At 44.0% G+C, this 14,249-nt stretch overlaps 1 protein-coding gene across 3 annotated transcripts in view; it reads left to right on the top strand.

Annotated features, from left to right (window-relative positions):
• The window catches only part of acss2l (acyl-CoA synthetase short chain family member 2 like), a 138,926-nt gene extending 126,792 nt beyond the window's left edge, over nucleotides 1-12,134 (top strand). For all 3 annotated transcript variants that reach the window (XM_070895999.1, XM_070896017.1, XM_070896007.1), the window contains 2 exons: nucleotides 4,410-4,484; nucleotides 4,605-12,134. In XM_070895999.1, coding sequence (XP_070752100.1) covers nucleotides 4,410-4,484; nucleotides 4,605-4,732 — 203 coding nt within the window. In that variant the 3' untranslated portion in view covers nucleotides 4,733-12,134. The remainder of the gene's footprint in view (nucleotides 1-4,409; nucleotides 4,485-4,604) is intronic.
• The last annotated feature ends 2,115 nt before the right edge of the window (nucleotides 12,135-14,249 follow it).

Raw genomic sequence — 14,249 nt, 5'->3', positions numbered from 1 at the left:
ACAACCCTCTGAGTGAAGAAATTCCTCCTCATCTCTGTTTTTAAATGGCCTTCTCCTTATCCTGAGACTGTGACCTCCTAGATCTAGACACTCCAACCAGGGGAAACAACCTCTCAGCATCTACCCTGTCAATCTCCTTCAGAATCTTGTACGTTTCTAATAGATCACCTCTCATTCTTCTAAACTATCGTATTCTATTCTAAAGTATAGGCCCATTTTGCACAATCTCTCATCATAAGACAGCCCTCTCATCCCAGGAATCAGTCTGGTGAATCAATCAATCTTGTAGCCTGTGCTTTTACTGGCAGGTGCTGAACACAGCACATTTGTTCACTGACACTGCCACTTACTGCTGCTTAATGTTATCTGCAAATCAAGGAGCGGCTGTCATTGCCAGAATCAGCGGGATAGCAGCGAGACAGGAATGAGATTGCATTGCATTACCCGCCAGAGAGAACCCGGTGACAGATGAAAAAAGAAAAACAGAATAGCATTGGGGAATTTTATGCATGCAGGAATTAAAATTCATAAAACAATGGCGGCAGAATCCTGAAATATATAGCAGTTGAAAGAGACATTTCAGGGGGGTGTTCGTTTGAACTTTACTCTTCCAAATGCTGACAGAATTGCTGTTTCTCTCCAACATTTTCTGTTATTATTTCAGATTTCTTCTTTACTAGCTAAAATTCCTAGGTGATTAATGATATCCTTCAGGGCAAAACTGGATCTGGCACATGCTCTAACATTTAGCTAACTCATGAAGTCTTGAGATGGAGATAATGGTCTGCTTCTTGTGACAAACTGGTCAGATGTGAAAGATCAGCTGTTTAAGCTCAACGGCACACTGAAGGAAAGAAAGATTTTCATTTATATAGCGCCTTTCATGACCTCAGGACGTCCCATTGCGCTTTACAGTAGGTGAAGTACTTTTGAAGTGCAGTCTGACAGCCTGACAGCTAATTTGCGCATAGCAATCTCCCACAAACAGCAATGAGCTAACGAATATGATATAAACGAATTAACACAGCTATTAACGAATATGATATAATTGGAATTATGGAGGCATGGCTCCAGGGTAACCAAGACTGGGAACGCAACATCCAGGGGTATTCAACATTCAGGAAGGATAGACAGAAGGAAAAGGAGGTGGGGGAGCGTTGCTGGTTAAAGAGGAAATTAACGCAATATTAAGGAAGGACATTAGCTTGGATGATGTGGAATCTGTATGGGTAGAGCTGCGGAATACCAAAGGGCAGAAAACAATAGTGGGAGTTGTGCACAGACCACCAAACAGTAGTAGTGAGGTTGGGGACAGCATCAAACAAGAAATAAGGGATGCGTGCAATAAAGGTACAGCAGTTATCATGGGCGACTTTAATCTACATATAGATTGGGCTAACCAAACTGGTAGCAGTACGGTGGCAGAGGATTTCCTGGAGTGTATTAGGGATGGTTTTCTAGACCAATATGTTGAGGAACCAACTAGAGGTTGGCCATCTTAGACTGGGTGATGTGTAACGAGAAAGGACTAATTAGCAATCTTGTTGTGCAAGGCCCCTTGGGGAAGAGTGACCATAATATGGTAGAATTCTTTATTAAGATGGAGAGTGACACAGTTAATTCAGAGACTAGGGTCCTGAACTTAAGGAAAGGTAACTTTGATGGTATGAGACGTGAATTGGCTAGAATAGACTGGCGAATGATACTTAAAGGGTTGATGGTGGATGGGCAATGGCAGACATTTAAAGATCACATGGATGAACTTCAACAATTGTACATCCCTGTCTTGAGTAAAAATGAAACGGGGAAGGTGGCTTAACCGTGGCTAATGAGGAAAATTAAGGATAGTGTTAAATCCAAGGAAGAAGCATATAAATTGGCCAGAAAAAGCAGCAAACCTGAGGACTGGGAGAAATTTAGAATTCAGCAGAGGAGGACAAAGGGTTTAATTAGGAGGGGGAAAATAGAGTATGAGAGGAAGCTTGCTAGGAACATAAAAACTGACTGCAAAAGCTTCTATAGATATATGAAGAGAAAAAGATTATTGCAGACAAACATAGGTCCCTTGCATTCAGAATCAGGTGAATATATAATGGGGAACAAAGAAATGGCAGACCAATTGAACAACTACTTTGGTTCTGTCTTCATGAAGGAAGACACAAATAACGTTCCGGAAATACAAGGGGACCGAGGGTCTAGCGAGAAGGAGGAACTGAAGGAAATCCTTATTAGTCAGGAAATTGTGTTCAGGAAATTGATGGGATTGAAGGCCGATAAATCCCCAGGGCCTGATAGTCTTCAGCCGAGAGTACTTAAGGAAGTGGCCCTAGAAACAGTGGATGCTTTGGTGATCATTTTCCAGCAGTCTATCGACTCTGGATCAGTTCCAATGGACTGGAGGGTAGCTAAAGTAACACCACTTTTTAAGAAAGGAGGGAGAGAGAAAACGGGGAATTATAGATCGGTTAGCCTGACATCAGTAGTGGGGAAAATTTTGGAATCAATTATTAAAGATGAAATAGCAGCGCATTTGGAAAGCAGTGACAGGATTGGTCCAAGTCAGCATGGATTTATGAAAGGGAAATCATGCTTGACAAATCTTTTGGAATTTTTTGAGGATGTAACTGGTAGAGTGGACAAGGGAGAACCAGTGGATGTGGTGTATTTGGACTTTCAAAAGGCTTTTGACAAGGTCCCACACAAGAGATTGGTGTGCAAAATGAAAGCACATGGTATTGGGGGTAATATATTGATGTGGATAGAGAACTGGTTGGCAGACAGGAAGCAGAGAGTTGGGATAAACGGGTCCTTTTCAGAATGGCAGGCAGTGACTCGTGGGGTGCCGCAGGGCTCAGTGCTGGGACCTTAGCTCTTTACAATGATTTAGATGAAGGAATTGAGTGTAAGTTTGCAGATGACACTAAACTGGGTGGCAATGTGAGCTGTGAGGAGGACGCTAAGAGGCTGCAGGGTGACTTGAACATGTTAGGTGAGTGGGCAAATACATGGCAGATGCAGTATAATGTGGATAAATGTGAGGCTATCCACTTTGGGGGCAAAAACATGAAGGTAGAATATTATCTGAATGGCGGAAAATTAGAAAAAGGGGAGGTGCAACGAGACCTGAGTGTCATGGTACATCAGTCATTGAAGGTTGGCATGCAGGTGCAGCAGATGGTGAAGAAGGCAAATGGCATGTTGGCATTCATAGCTAGGGGATTTGAGTATAGTAGCAGGGAGGTCTTGCTGCAGCTGTACAGGGCCTTGGTGAGGCCTCACCTGGAATATTGTGTTCAGTTTCCTTCTCCTAATCTGAGGAAGGACATTCTTGCTATTGAGGGAGTGCAGCGAAGGTTCACCAGACTGATTCCCGGGATGGCAGGACTGACATATGAGGAGAGACTGGATTGACTGGGCCTGTATTCACTGGAATTTAGAAGAATGAGAGGGGATCTCATAGAAACATATAGCATTCTGACGGGACTGGACAGGTTAGATGCAGGAAGAATGTTCCCGATGTTGGGGGAGTCCAGAACCAAGGCTCACAGTCTAAGGATAAGGGGTAAGCTATTTAGGACCAAGATGAGGAGAAACTTCTTCACTCAGAGTGTTGTTAACCTGTGGAGTTCTCTTCCGCAGAGAGTTGTTGGTGCCAGTTCGTTCGATATATTCAAGAGGGAGTTGGATATGGCCCTTACAGCTAAAGTAATCAAGGGGTATGGAGAGAAAGTGGTACTGAGGTGAATGATCAGCCATGATCTTATTGAATGGTGGTACAGGCTGGAAGGGCCGAATGGCCTACTCCTGCACCTATTTTCTATATTTCTATGTTTCTATGACCAGATAATCTGCTTTCAGTGATGTTGTTTGAAGGATAAATATTGGCCCGAACTCTCTTGCTCTTCTTTGAATAGTGCAATGGGATCTTTTATGTCCTCCTGAGAGGACAGATGGGGTCTTGGTTTAACACCTCATCTAAACGATGGCACTTCCAACAGTGTTGCCCTCCCTCAGTACTGCACTGGAGTGTCAGCCTAGATTTTTGTGCTCAAGTCCCTGGAGTGGGACTTGAACCCTCAACCTTCCTACTCAGAGATGAGAGTGCTACCCATGATGTTTATCTACTTTGAAGCACATATTAAAAATGTCACATGGATGGCCGTTGTGAGAAAAGAAACATCACATTGATGCCGTGGGTGGCACTTTTATGACCTTGCCGATGTTCTTGTTGTAAGAAAATTGTATTGCATCTGATGTGGGAGTGCTTGATGCACAAACTTGTGAAAGAAAATGGAACAGTGTTCATTCCTGGTTGCTCTTCACCTTGACAAAGAACACAACAAAATCACAAGAAAATAATGCAGTTGCACTTACTAAAATCCTTTATTGTCTCCTTTTTACATTTGTAGTACGACAAAAGATCGGACCGATAGCCACGCCGGACTTCATACAAAATGCACCTGGGCTCCCAAAAACCCGATCAGGTAAACCACACATTGCCGTGAAGTCCCGAGACCGCAGTCAGGGACACATGCATCGGTTGTAAAAAGTGTCCAACTCATGACAGAACCAATTTTAACCCAGTATTTCTTCCTTCCTCAAAGGTAAAATAATGAGGCGTATCCTGAGGCACATTGCTTGCAATGAGAAAGATTTGGGGGATATTTCCACCCTCATAGACCCAACCGTGGTGGAAGTCCTGTTCAGCCAGCGATGCCAAGCAGCTGCTTAGAGTAACGCGGTGAGCTGCCTGTTCGGGTCAGATCCAATACTCCGTTCCAATAAAAAGCAGAGAGCCTTGAGCAGACTGGTCGGTAATTGCACTTCACAGATATACTAGCTAACAACATATTTGTAATGTGGCAAAGTCACATGATGATAGTTTTCTGTATCGGAGCCATCTTGTATCTGTTAGTGTTGTCGTCAGTATATATCACAGCATTGTTAAAGAAAAAACATTCCAAATACTTAATAATCTGTCTCGTTCAGAAATGTCTTCGTATAAACATGTAATTGTCTCTTAAATGATTCCAGGGTTTTATGCCTCCACTACTTTTATTTCACATGTTGATTTTTTTGTGAAAGAAGAATTTCCTGCTATCAGTCCTAGCATTACACCGACTTGAAACGTTAACTCTGTTTCCCTCTCCACAGGTGCTGCCTGACTTGCTGAGTATTTCCAGCATTTTCTGGTTTTTATTACCTTTTTACTAGTTTGAATTTATGCCCCCTATTCCTAGTCGCACAATTTAAAGCATTAACTTTTTCTATACTATTAACAATCTTCACCACCTTTCCAAGTTGATCTCTCAGATGCCTCCTTGCCAGGCTGCAGGTTGCTGCAGCCTTTCCCCAGAGCCTCAGGCCTGCGACACTGGGGTCAGCTTTAATGCTCTTCTCTGCATTACATCCGGTGCTTGAATGTCTCCTCTATTTCTTAATGATCATCTTATTTATATTTAAGTCACTATACTTGCAATATCTTTGTTTGAAGAGGGCATGCTGATTACATTTCCTCTTGTCAATACTTGTGCTCATCTTCGGTTTAGAGCCCGTTTACACCTTTTATAGTTTTCACCTCTCCTCTGACTGTCATCTTGTAGTTGTGGTGCTGAAAGAATGATTTATTATTAAGCTGCTCTGCTCCTTTGCCTCTCTGATCACTCTGTATTTTCTTGCTTTTATCCCAGTGAGCCCTTTCTCTTTTCTTCATGCGGTATTTGTACAGATCACGTTTCCTCTTTGTCCCACTTTCAATTTGTTTGCCAATCTATTGAGGGTCACACCGAGTTAGGCCTCACCTGGAGCACTGTGGACAATTTTGGGCAGCACACTTCAGGAAAGGGTGCAGAGGAAGTTTACCATGAAGTTACCAGGGATGAGGGATTTCAGATTTGAGGAGAGGTTGGAAAAGTTAGGACTGTTCTCCTTGGAACAGGGAAGGTTAAGAAGTGACCTCATAGAGGTTTTCAAGATAATGAGAGGTTTCGATAGAGTAGATAGAGAAAAATGATTCCCTCAATACAAAATCATTGGCAAAAGATCTCGAGGGGAGATGAGGAGCCATTTTTTCAGTCAGAGAATTGTCGTGATCTGGAACGCTCTACCTGAAAAGGTGGTGGAAACTGATTCTATAAATAATTTTAAAAGGGAGTTGGACAGGTACTTGAGGACGAGGAACTTACAGGGTTATGGGCAAAACACGGGGATGTGGTTCTAAACCCTACTGCTCTTTCGAAGATCTGGCACAGGCTCGACGGGCCAAATAGCCCCCTTCTGTGCTGTAAGTTTTTGAGATTCTATGAGATGTTTAGTCTGAACTTGTATGTTTTGGGAATATATTTATCCTGGATGCTCAGCATTATAACTTTTTATATAGAATTAGATACAAGTTTAAAAAACTAAACCATGTCATTCGGCCCAACTAGTCTAACTGTGCTGGTGTTTAGCTTCCGAATGAGCAGTAGCCCTATTCCCAATGGCTCACCCTATTCCTATATCCCTTTATTTCCCTTTCCTTTAACCACCTATCTAAACTATTCCCTTGTTTCAATCATTAACTCTGATAATGATTCGACAACCTTACAACCTTCTATGTAAAAAGGTTTCTCATTCGCTCTGCCGTCAACCTTTTACAGTTCATCTTATATCTGTGTCCTCTCAGTCTTGACCCCTCAATCACTGGATTCTATCTACTTTGCCCCATCTCTTCAAATATTAAATACCCATTTCAAATCAGCCCATAATCTCGTTTTTTAAACAAAAACGGCTCCAATTTCTCAAGTCTTTCTTCATATTTGTATTTCCTCATACCAGGCAGCATCCTCGTGCATTTGCATTGTAACCTCCTTAAATACTTTAATATACTTTCTATATTGTGGAGCCCAAATTTGCAAACAGTGCTCAATCTGAGGTCATATGAACATTTTATATAGATTCCCCATTACATCTCAACTTTTATATTCTATTGTATTTGCCATAAAACTCAGTATCCCATTAGCTTTTTAAAAAAAATGGCCTTATCCACTTGAGGTAATACTTTTAAGGTTTTGTGAACCTGAACCACCAAATCCCTCTGCTCCTTTACATTAGCCAGATTTTCCCCATTCAAAGTATAATTACTATTACTTTTCTGACCAAATTGCATTATCTCACATTTACTGACATGGAATTCCATCTGCCACGTTTTTTGCCCATTCTTAAAGAAAAAAATTAATTGGGCTGGATTTTCGGCTATGATGATTTCGGGGCGGTAATGGCGGCGGGGCAGTAAAGTTTGAGCCCGCGAACAGTTTACGCCTCAGTAAGTAACATTAGGCAGCTGGGCCGTGAGGCTGGGGTGCAGCGCTAAGGGAAGCTTAGCATGGGAAATTCCTGAGCTAAAGAGCCGGGCCGGGAACGCTCCCAGAGACGCCTGCTGAAAAAAAATGCTCCCCGGCTCCCCCCACCCCAAAAAAACATTCCCAAAACATTGCCCAGGCCACCACAACATAAAGCACAAAAAAAATGAAAAGAACAATCAATCACCTTAGGAGTCCATTACTTATCTCTGTAGTCGGTATCGTTGGACTGCCTGATTTCCCAGGCGTTCACTGCAGGGCGCGTTTCGGGGCGAATAGGTTGGGCTGAAGTCAATACTCGTGCTGGTATCACAATTAGGGGCGTTGCACACCAGCACAGCTCTTCCGGGTGGTGCTGCTCCGTGTCGTTGCAAAGCTGGGGCGCTGGTGGCTGACTCCTGGCCAGAAGACCTCACCGCCACCATTGTCGCCAGTGGGGCTAAAAAGGGAGCGCAGAAGACCCGAAAATGCACCCCTTGCATTTAATATAGCACCTTTCACGACCACCGGACCTCCCTAAGTGCTTTACAACCAATTAAGAGCTTTTTGGAGTGTAGTCATTGTTGTAATGTAAGAAACATGGCAGTCAATCTGCACACAGTAAGCTTCCATAAACAACAATGAGATAATGACCAGATAATCTGTTTTTGTTATGTTGATTGAGGGATAAAAATTGGCCGGGTCACCGGGAATAACTCCCCTGTTCTTCTTCGAAATAGTGTCATGGGATCTTTTACATCCCCCTGAGAGGCCAGACTGTGCCTCCGTTTAACGTCTCATCCAAAAGACGGCACCTCTGACAGCATTCCCCTCAGCACTGCACTGGAGTGTTAACTTACATTTTTATGCTTAAATCTTTCGAGTGGGACCTGAACCCACAACCATCTGACTCAAAGGCAGCTCACTGAGTCAATGGCTGACATTTTTTTTGCCCATTCTAAAAGAAAAAAAGAGATTAGCATTTATATAGTGCCTCTCATGACCATCAGACATGCCAAAGGATCAATATCTCCTTGTAGCTTCCTTTGGTCCTCAGTATTATTTACAACACCTATTTTAGGATCTTCTGCAAGTTTGTCTTCACTCGTTCCAGTTCAATATACAAACCATTGACCTACACAGTGAATGGAAACAATTCCAGAACCGAACCAGTGGTGCAACCACTAACTACTTCCAACCACTCTGAGAAACTGCCTTCAATTCGTCCTCTGTTTAATCCTTTATAACTTCTTTTTAATCCAATTTGCTACACTTCCCATGATTCCATAGTCCTTAATTGAAATATAGACACAGAAATTTACAGCGCAGAAGGAGGCCATTTCGGCCCATCGTGTCTGTGCCGGCCGACAAAGAGCCACACGGCCCTCGGTCAGCAGCCCTGAAGGTTACATCTAAACCTATGAACAATGAGCAATGGCAGACAGAGAAAGAGCACCCAGCCCAACCAGTCCGCCCCACACAACTGTGACACCCCATGTATCGCAACACTTTACACTCCACCCCGACCAGAGCCGTACGATCTCCTGGGAGAAGCAAAAAAACAGATAAAAACCCAGGCCAATTGGGGAAAAAAAATCTGGGAAAATTCCTCTCTGATCCATCCAGGTGATCGAAACTAGTCCAGGAAACCACTCTGGCTGTATTAGATTCCCTGAAGTACTTACCATTATATCTGCGCCAGCCAACAAGAGATTATCCAGTCTAATCTCACTTCCCAGCTCTTGGTCCCGTTACCTCGCAGGTTACGGCACTTCAAGTGCCCATTCAAGCACCTATTAAATGTCGTGAGGGTTTCTGCCTCTACCACCTTTCCAGGCAGAGAGTTCCAGAAATTTATAGATGAAGAATCCAAAAACGGCTGTGATCGTACCTGTCTCTTTAAACTGATACCGCAGTATGCTATTTTCTGCCCGTCAATGGAAAAACTCCAAATCAAAAGCATTTCTAATTCTTGGGGTGTCATTCAAATTAAGCTGATACCAAAAACTGCAATGGGGTCAGCCTTTTTAAACTCAGGAGCGTGAGTTATGCTAGATGTGCTTCGGATTTCGCCCGAGTGGAAAAACTAGTTTACCATCGTTAACATGATACAAAATACACAGGAGTTAAAAAAAGGTCTAGCAAATCCACAGTGGCGTGATCCCATCAGTTACACCGTAATCATTCTTCCTGTTGGACTCTGTTGCTGATCCTGTCGGGGTCAGAGGGAGGGCCCTCCAGGTTTGGAGGTACATCTGTGGCACCACCCCCTCCCTATTGCCGCCCCCCGCCCCCCCCCCCCCCCCGCCACCAAACACTGTGATGGGCACTGAGGCACAGGCAGGTGCCCTTTGAATTATACCTAAACAAGAGCCAGGGCCATTAAGAAGAGAAGTGTAGAGAACTGGAAAAACATAAAATGAATCAGAATTGTGGTGATTGGTGCTGAATGTTACCTCACTATCAATATTTTAGAGATTGATTACAGGAGGGAAATGAATTGATCCACATGATCCTTTTAGGGACCTCATACAGGTGAGAGAATTTTGGGAAATATTTAATACATAAACTTGAGCTTATCTAAAATCCTGCTGCCCGAATCCTAACTCTCACTCGAGGACTGGTAACGTATAATAAACTGCTTCAGCAATCATTTTTCTGGGGACAAAATGTTAAATATATACTTAGAGAAAAATCTTATCCTTATGTACAAATCCCTCTTTGGCCTCATCCCTCCCGATGTCTGCAACCTCCTCCAGCCCTACAACCCTCTGAGATCTCTGCTTCCTCCAATTCTGGCTTCTTGCATATCCCGATTTTTAATCACTCCACCATTGGCGGCTGTGACCTTCAGCTACCTAAGCCCTAAGCTCTGGAATTCCCTCCCTAAACCTCTCCGCCTCTCTACCTCTCCTCCTTTAAGATGCGCCTTAAAACCTACTTCTTTGTCCAAGATCTGTCCTATTATCTCCTTATGTGGCTCGGTGTCAAATTCTGTTTGCTAACGCCCCCGTGAAGCTCCTTGGGCGGTTTTAGTACGTCAAAGGTGCTATATAAATGCAAGTTGTTGTTGTACATGTTTGGTCAGCCCCACTGTAGTTTATATGTTACTGCTGCTATTGGCACGTGCATAATCTATATAACTAAAAGCCTGTTACAATGTTATTTAATTCACTCTTCATGTTCTTTGAGCAACTGGGGGTGGGTAGAATACAAAAAATATTTCTCTGTGTCACAATAATGTGACAGAATTACCATTTTATCAACAAAATAATTAATTGTCATAATTAATGTGAGCTGTGTGTGAGAGAGCAATTTATCAAGTGCAAGAACATAAGAAAAGGAAAGTGTAAGCAAAAGACATTTGATTGATTAAGCTCATGCCTTGAATATTTCAGCTCACTGTATTTTGAACATTTCCATCGTCTTTGATTCTGCCACCTCAACTTGGTCGATTATTCCAAATATTTATCAACCCTTGAGTAAATACATTTTCTTATGGTCTGTTTTAAATTTATCTTCACCCCAAACTCCATTCCCTAGCCACTGACTCTATCCCTCCCCCCAACTTCTGTCTGAGGCTGAACCAGACTGTTCGCAACCTTGCTGTCATATTTGACCCTGAAATGAGCTTTTGACCACATATCCGCAGCATAACTAAGACCGCCTATTCCCACCTCCGTAACTTCGCCCGTCTCCACCCTTGCCTCAGTTCATCCGCTGCTGAAGTCCTCATCCTTACCTTTGTTGCCTCTAGACTTGACTATTCCAATGCACTCCTGGCCGGCCTCCCACATTCTACCCTATGTAAACTAGAGATGATCGAAAACTCGCTGCCTATGTCCTAACTCGCACCAAGTCCCGCTCACCCATCACCCCTGTGCTCGCTGACTTACATTGTCTTCCAGTTAAGCAATGCCTTGATTTCAAAAATTTTCATTCTTATTTTCAAATCCCTTCATGGCCTCGCTCTCCCTATTTCTATAATCTGCTCCAGACCCACAACCCCCCCGAGATGTCTGCGCTCCTCTAATTCTGCCCTCTTAAGCATCTCTGATTATAATTGCTCAACCATTGGTGGCCGTGCCTTCTGTTGCCTAGGCCCCAAGCTCTGGAACTCCCTCCCTAAACCTCTCTGTGTCTCTACCGCTCCTCCTTCAAGATGCTCCTTAAACCATACCTTTTTGACCAAGCTTTTGGTCATTTGTGCTAATTTCTCCTTATACGGTTCGGTGTCACATTTTTAATCTCATAATACTCACGTGAAGCGCCTTAGGACGTTTCACTACGTTAAAGGTGCTATATAATTACAAGTTGTTATTGTTGTTGTTGTTTGAATAATATAATCTTGTCTGGTTCTACCAGCCTGCTTACTGTGATGTGACAGTCTGGGTTCACCTGAACTTTCCATAACTCAGTGAGGCCTTGCTTAAGCTCCTCTATATTGTGGAGTTTAAACTTCTCTAATCTCTGCTCACAGCTCATCCCTGTTAGACTTGAAAGCACTCGTATTCCTTCTCTCTGCATCCTCTCCAGTGCATTTGCATCCAGTTTTGCCAATAAAATATTTCTTGTGGAATAAAAAGATGGTCTGGTATTGTAGTGGTAAGCCTGCCATCACTTGGTTCAAAGCAGAATACTGATTTTGCAAACAGTACTTTGTACATGTAATAGCTGCACTTTAAAGTGATAACTGCTTTACTTTACAAACTGGTCTTTTAATATGCATAATCTCTTCTGATAAATGGAAATTGATACCTTATTATGCACTGTCTTTAAAAAAATATTAATAGTGAATAAAAATTTGCTTGCAAATATTTGTGTTTTCCTCTACTTGAGACAAAGGCCGGAATTTTGCAGGGTGTCAGCGGGCGGGATTGGGGGCAGGTCAGGTGGGAACGTTTTTTTTTTACACAGCGGGTCGGGAACCCTCTGTCAACTCACTGCAACACATCTTTCTCAATGTCGGGTCTGTCAGTGCTGAGCAGACCCAGCAGACAGCAGCGGGCAACCGAATTAAACTCATCGTAAAGTACTTACCAGACCATTAACAGGCTTTTAAACTTACTTCTTAACTTTAACTTCATGGCCATGGGAACCACACTGTTCGGTGACCACGCCTGTCAACCTGAGGCGGGAGTTCTCCGGCCATTGCCCCAGCTGATTACTTGACTGCTTCAGATGTACAGTAACAGCTCCCATCTGACAGAAATCACATTCCTCAGCCATAAGCTGAGTTGCCCACTGCATTTCCACAACAGATTCTGCAGGCTGCAAGTCTTTCCACAAGTCTCCATCCAGTCTCACCTCATGACCTCTCTCACCATTGACAGATCGCTTTTGTCATCTGTAATCCACCTGCCAGCTATTCCACCAGCATGGGTTCCGTTTATACCGTCTCCCCTTGGTCCTCAGAATCGGACCACCATCAGCCCCAACACCAACTGCACCAGGCACACCAGCAGCACCAAACTTCTCCGCACTCGCCTGATGCTGCACAGGACACAGAGCATTGCTGCCCAGGAGGCCAGGGATGGCCTCACCATGGCCAGATTTACTTCACTGGACGCTGTACTCCCTGGCTGCCAAATAATGCACCAGGTTGGCACCACCCCACACCAACACCATAAAGCATCCTTACAATAACCAAAGCCATTCCTTTCACATTGCAGGGAATACCGTTATGTCTCACCATTCACTGCAATTCACTAAGCCACTTCCAAAGATGCACGCAAATCTGTCCAAGCACAGAAAATGTTGAAATAAAGATTTCAATGTTTGGCAGCACATTAAAGGAAACTTCACATAAACATTGGATAAAACACCCAAGTGGCTACTCTTTGTGTTGTTAGCTTGTATGATTGCACTAGGATGAGGGCGTGTGAGGGGTGACTAGTGAGATGGGGATGTGATAATGTAGATAGAGAGGTGGAGGTGCAAGCTAAGTTGGTGTGAGTAAGGATTTGCAGGAGTAGGGTAGGGAAGGCAGAGTGATGGGGATGTGATGAGAGGCACAGCTGGATGAGGTTGAATGTGGCTTTGTACGAGTGTTTTGTGATCTAATGTTTGTGCCACTGCAGCCTGATCCTCCTGATGACATCCCTGCTTGTGCCCTCCTCTGCAATGTGCAACCAGGCTGCATTGGTCTCCTGGGGAGGCCTCTTCCTCCCATCGGAAGGGAAGAGAGCCTCCCTGCATAAGCATATGGAGGGAGTGATGGGCGAGCCTGGGTGCAGCCCTGTGCCTCTGTGCATTGATTGTCAGTGTTTGCAGAAGCTCAATGCCATAGAACACTGATAATGTCAAAAGTTAGCCATGGTCCCTTTAAGGAAACTGGCTGATGTCGTGTCGTGAATGACGTCACCCGACCCACTTCCTCTAATTGCAGCAGGAAATGTGCTGGGCGGGCTTAACAAGACCTTTCAAGATAAATTCATTTTCGACACCGCCCGTCCCGGATCCACTGAGTTAAGGAAAATCCCGGCCACAGTGATCTTGGGAGCAGGGGGCGGGAGGGTCACAAGACCAAGCCTAAGCCTTTCCTTACCCGATGGTCACAATGGCCCCGATTTTAACTCAGGGTGGATTAAAATCACAGTCGGGTCTCAATGATGTCATCGGGTCGCAACATGCATAGAACCCTGTTGGCTCCGGGCGTCTGTCCTTGCTGCCTGCTCAGGAGAAAAGGTTAAAATTGCTGATGTTATGATCGTGGCGGCTTTCGGGCAGGTAAGAACCAGGGCGATTTTAACCGCCCATCCGCCAGGTCTCTGCTGAGCGAAGGGGGTTAACATCGCCCCCTGAACTCTCCACCACTGGATAGCACATTGTGCAGTACCTTCCCCCTCCCCACACCGGAGCACTGAAACTATTGTAGTGCCATCGTTCCTGATTGAGATCAGCTGATTCAGTATACACTAAGCTTGATGG

Source organism: Pristiophorus japonicus, chromosome 1 (assembly GCF_044704955.1).
Source record: "Pristiophorus japonicus isolate sPriJap1 chromosome 1, sPriJap1.hap1, whole genome shotgun sequence".
Classification (NCBI taxonomy): Eukaryota; Metazoa; Chordata; class Chondrichthyes; family Pristiophoridae; genus Pristiophorus; species Pristiophorus japonicus.
This window is presented reverse-complemented; position numbering and strand designations above follow the sequence as displayed.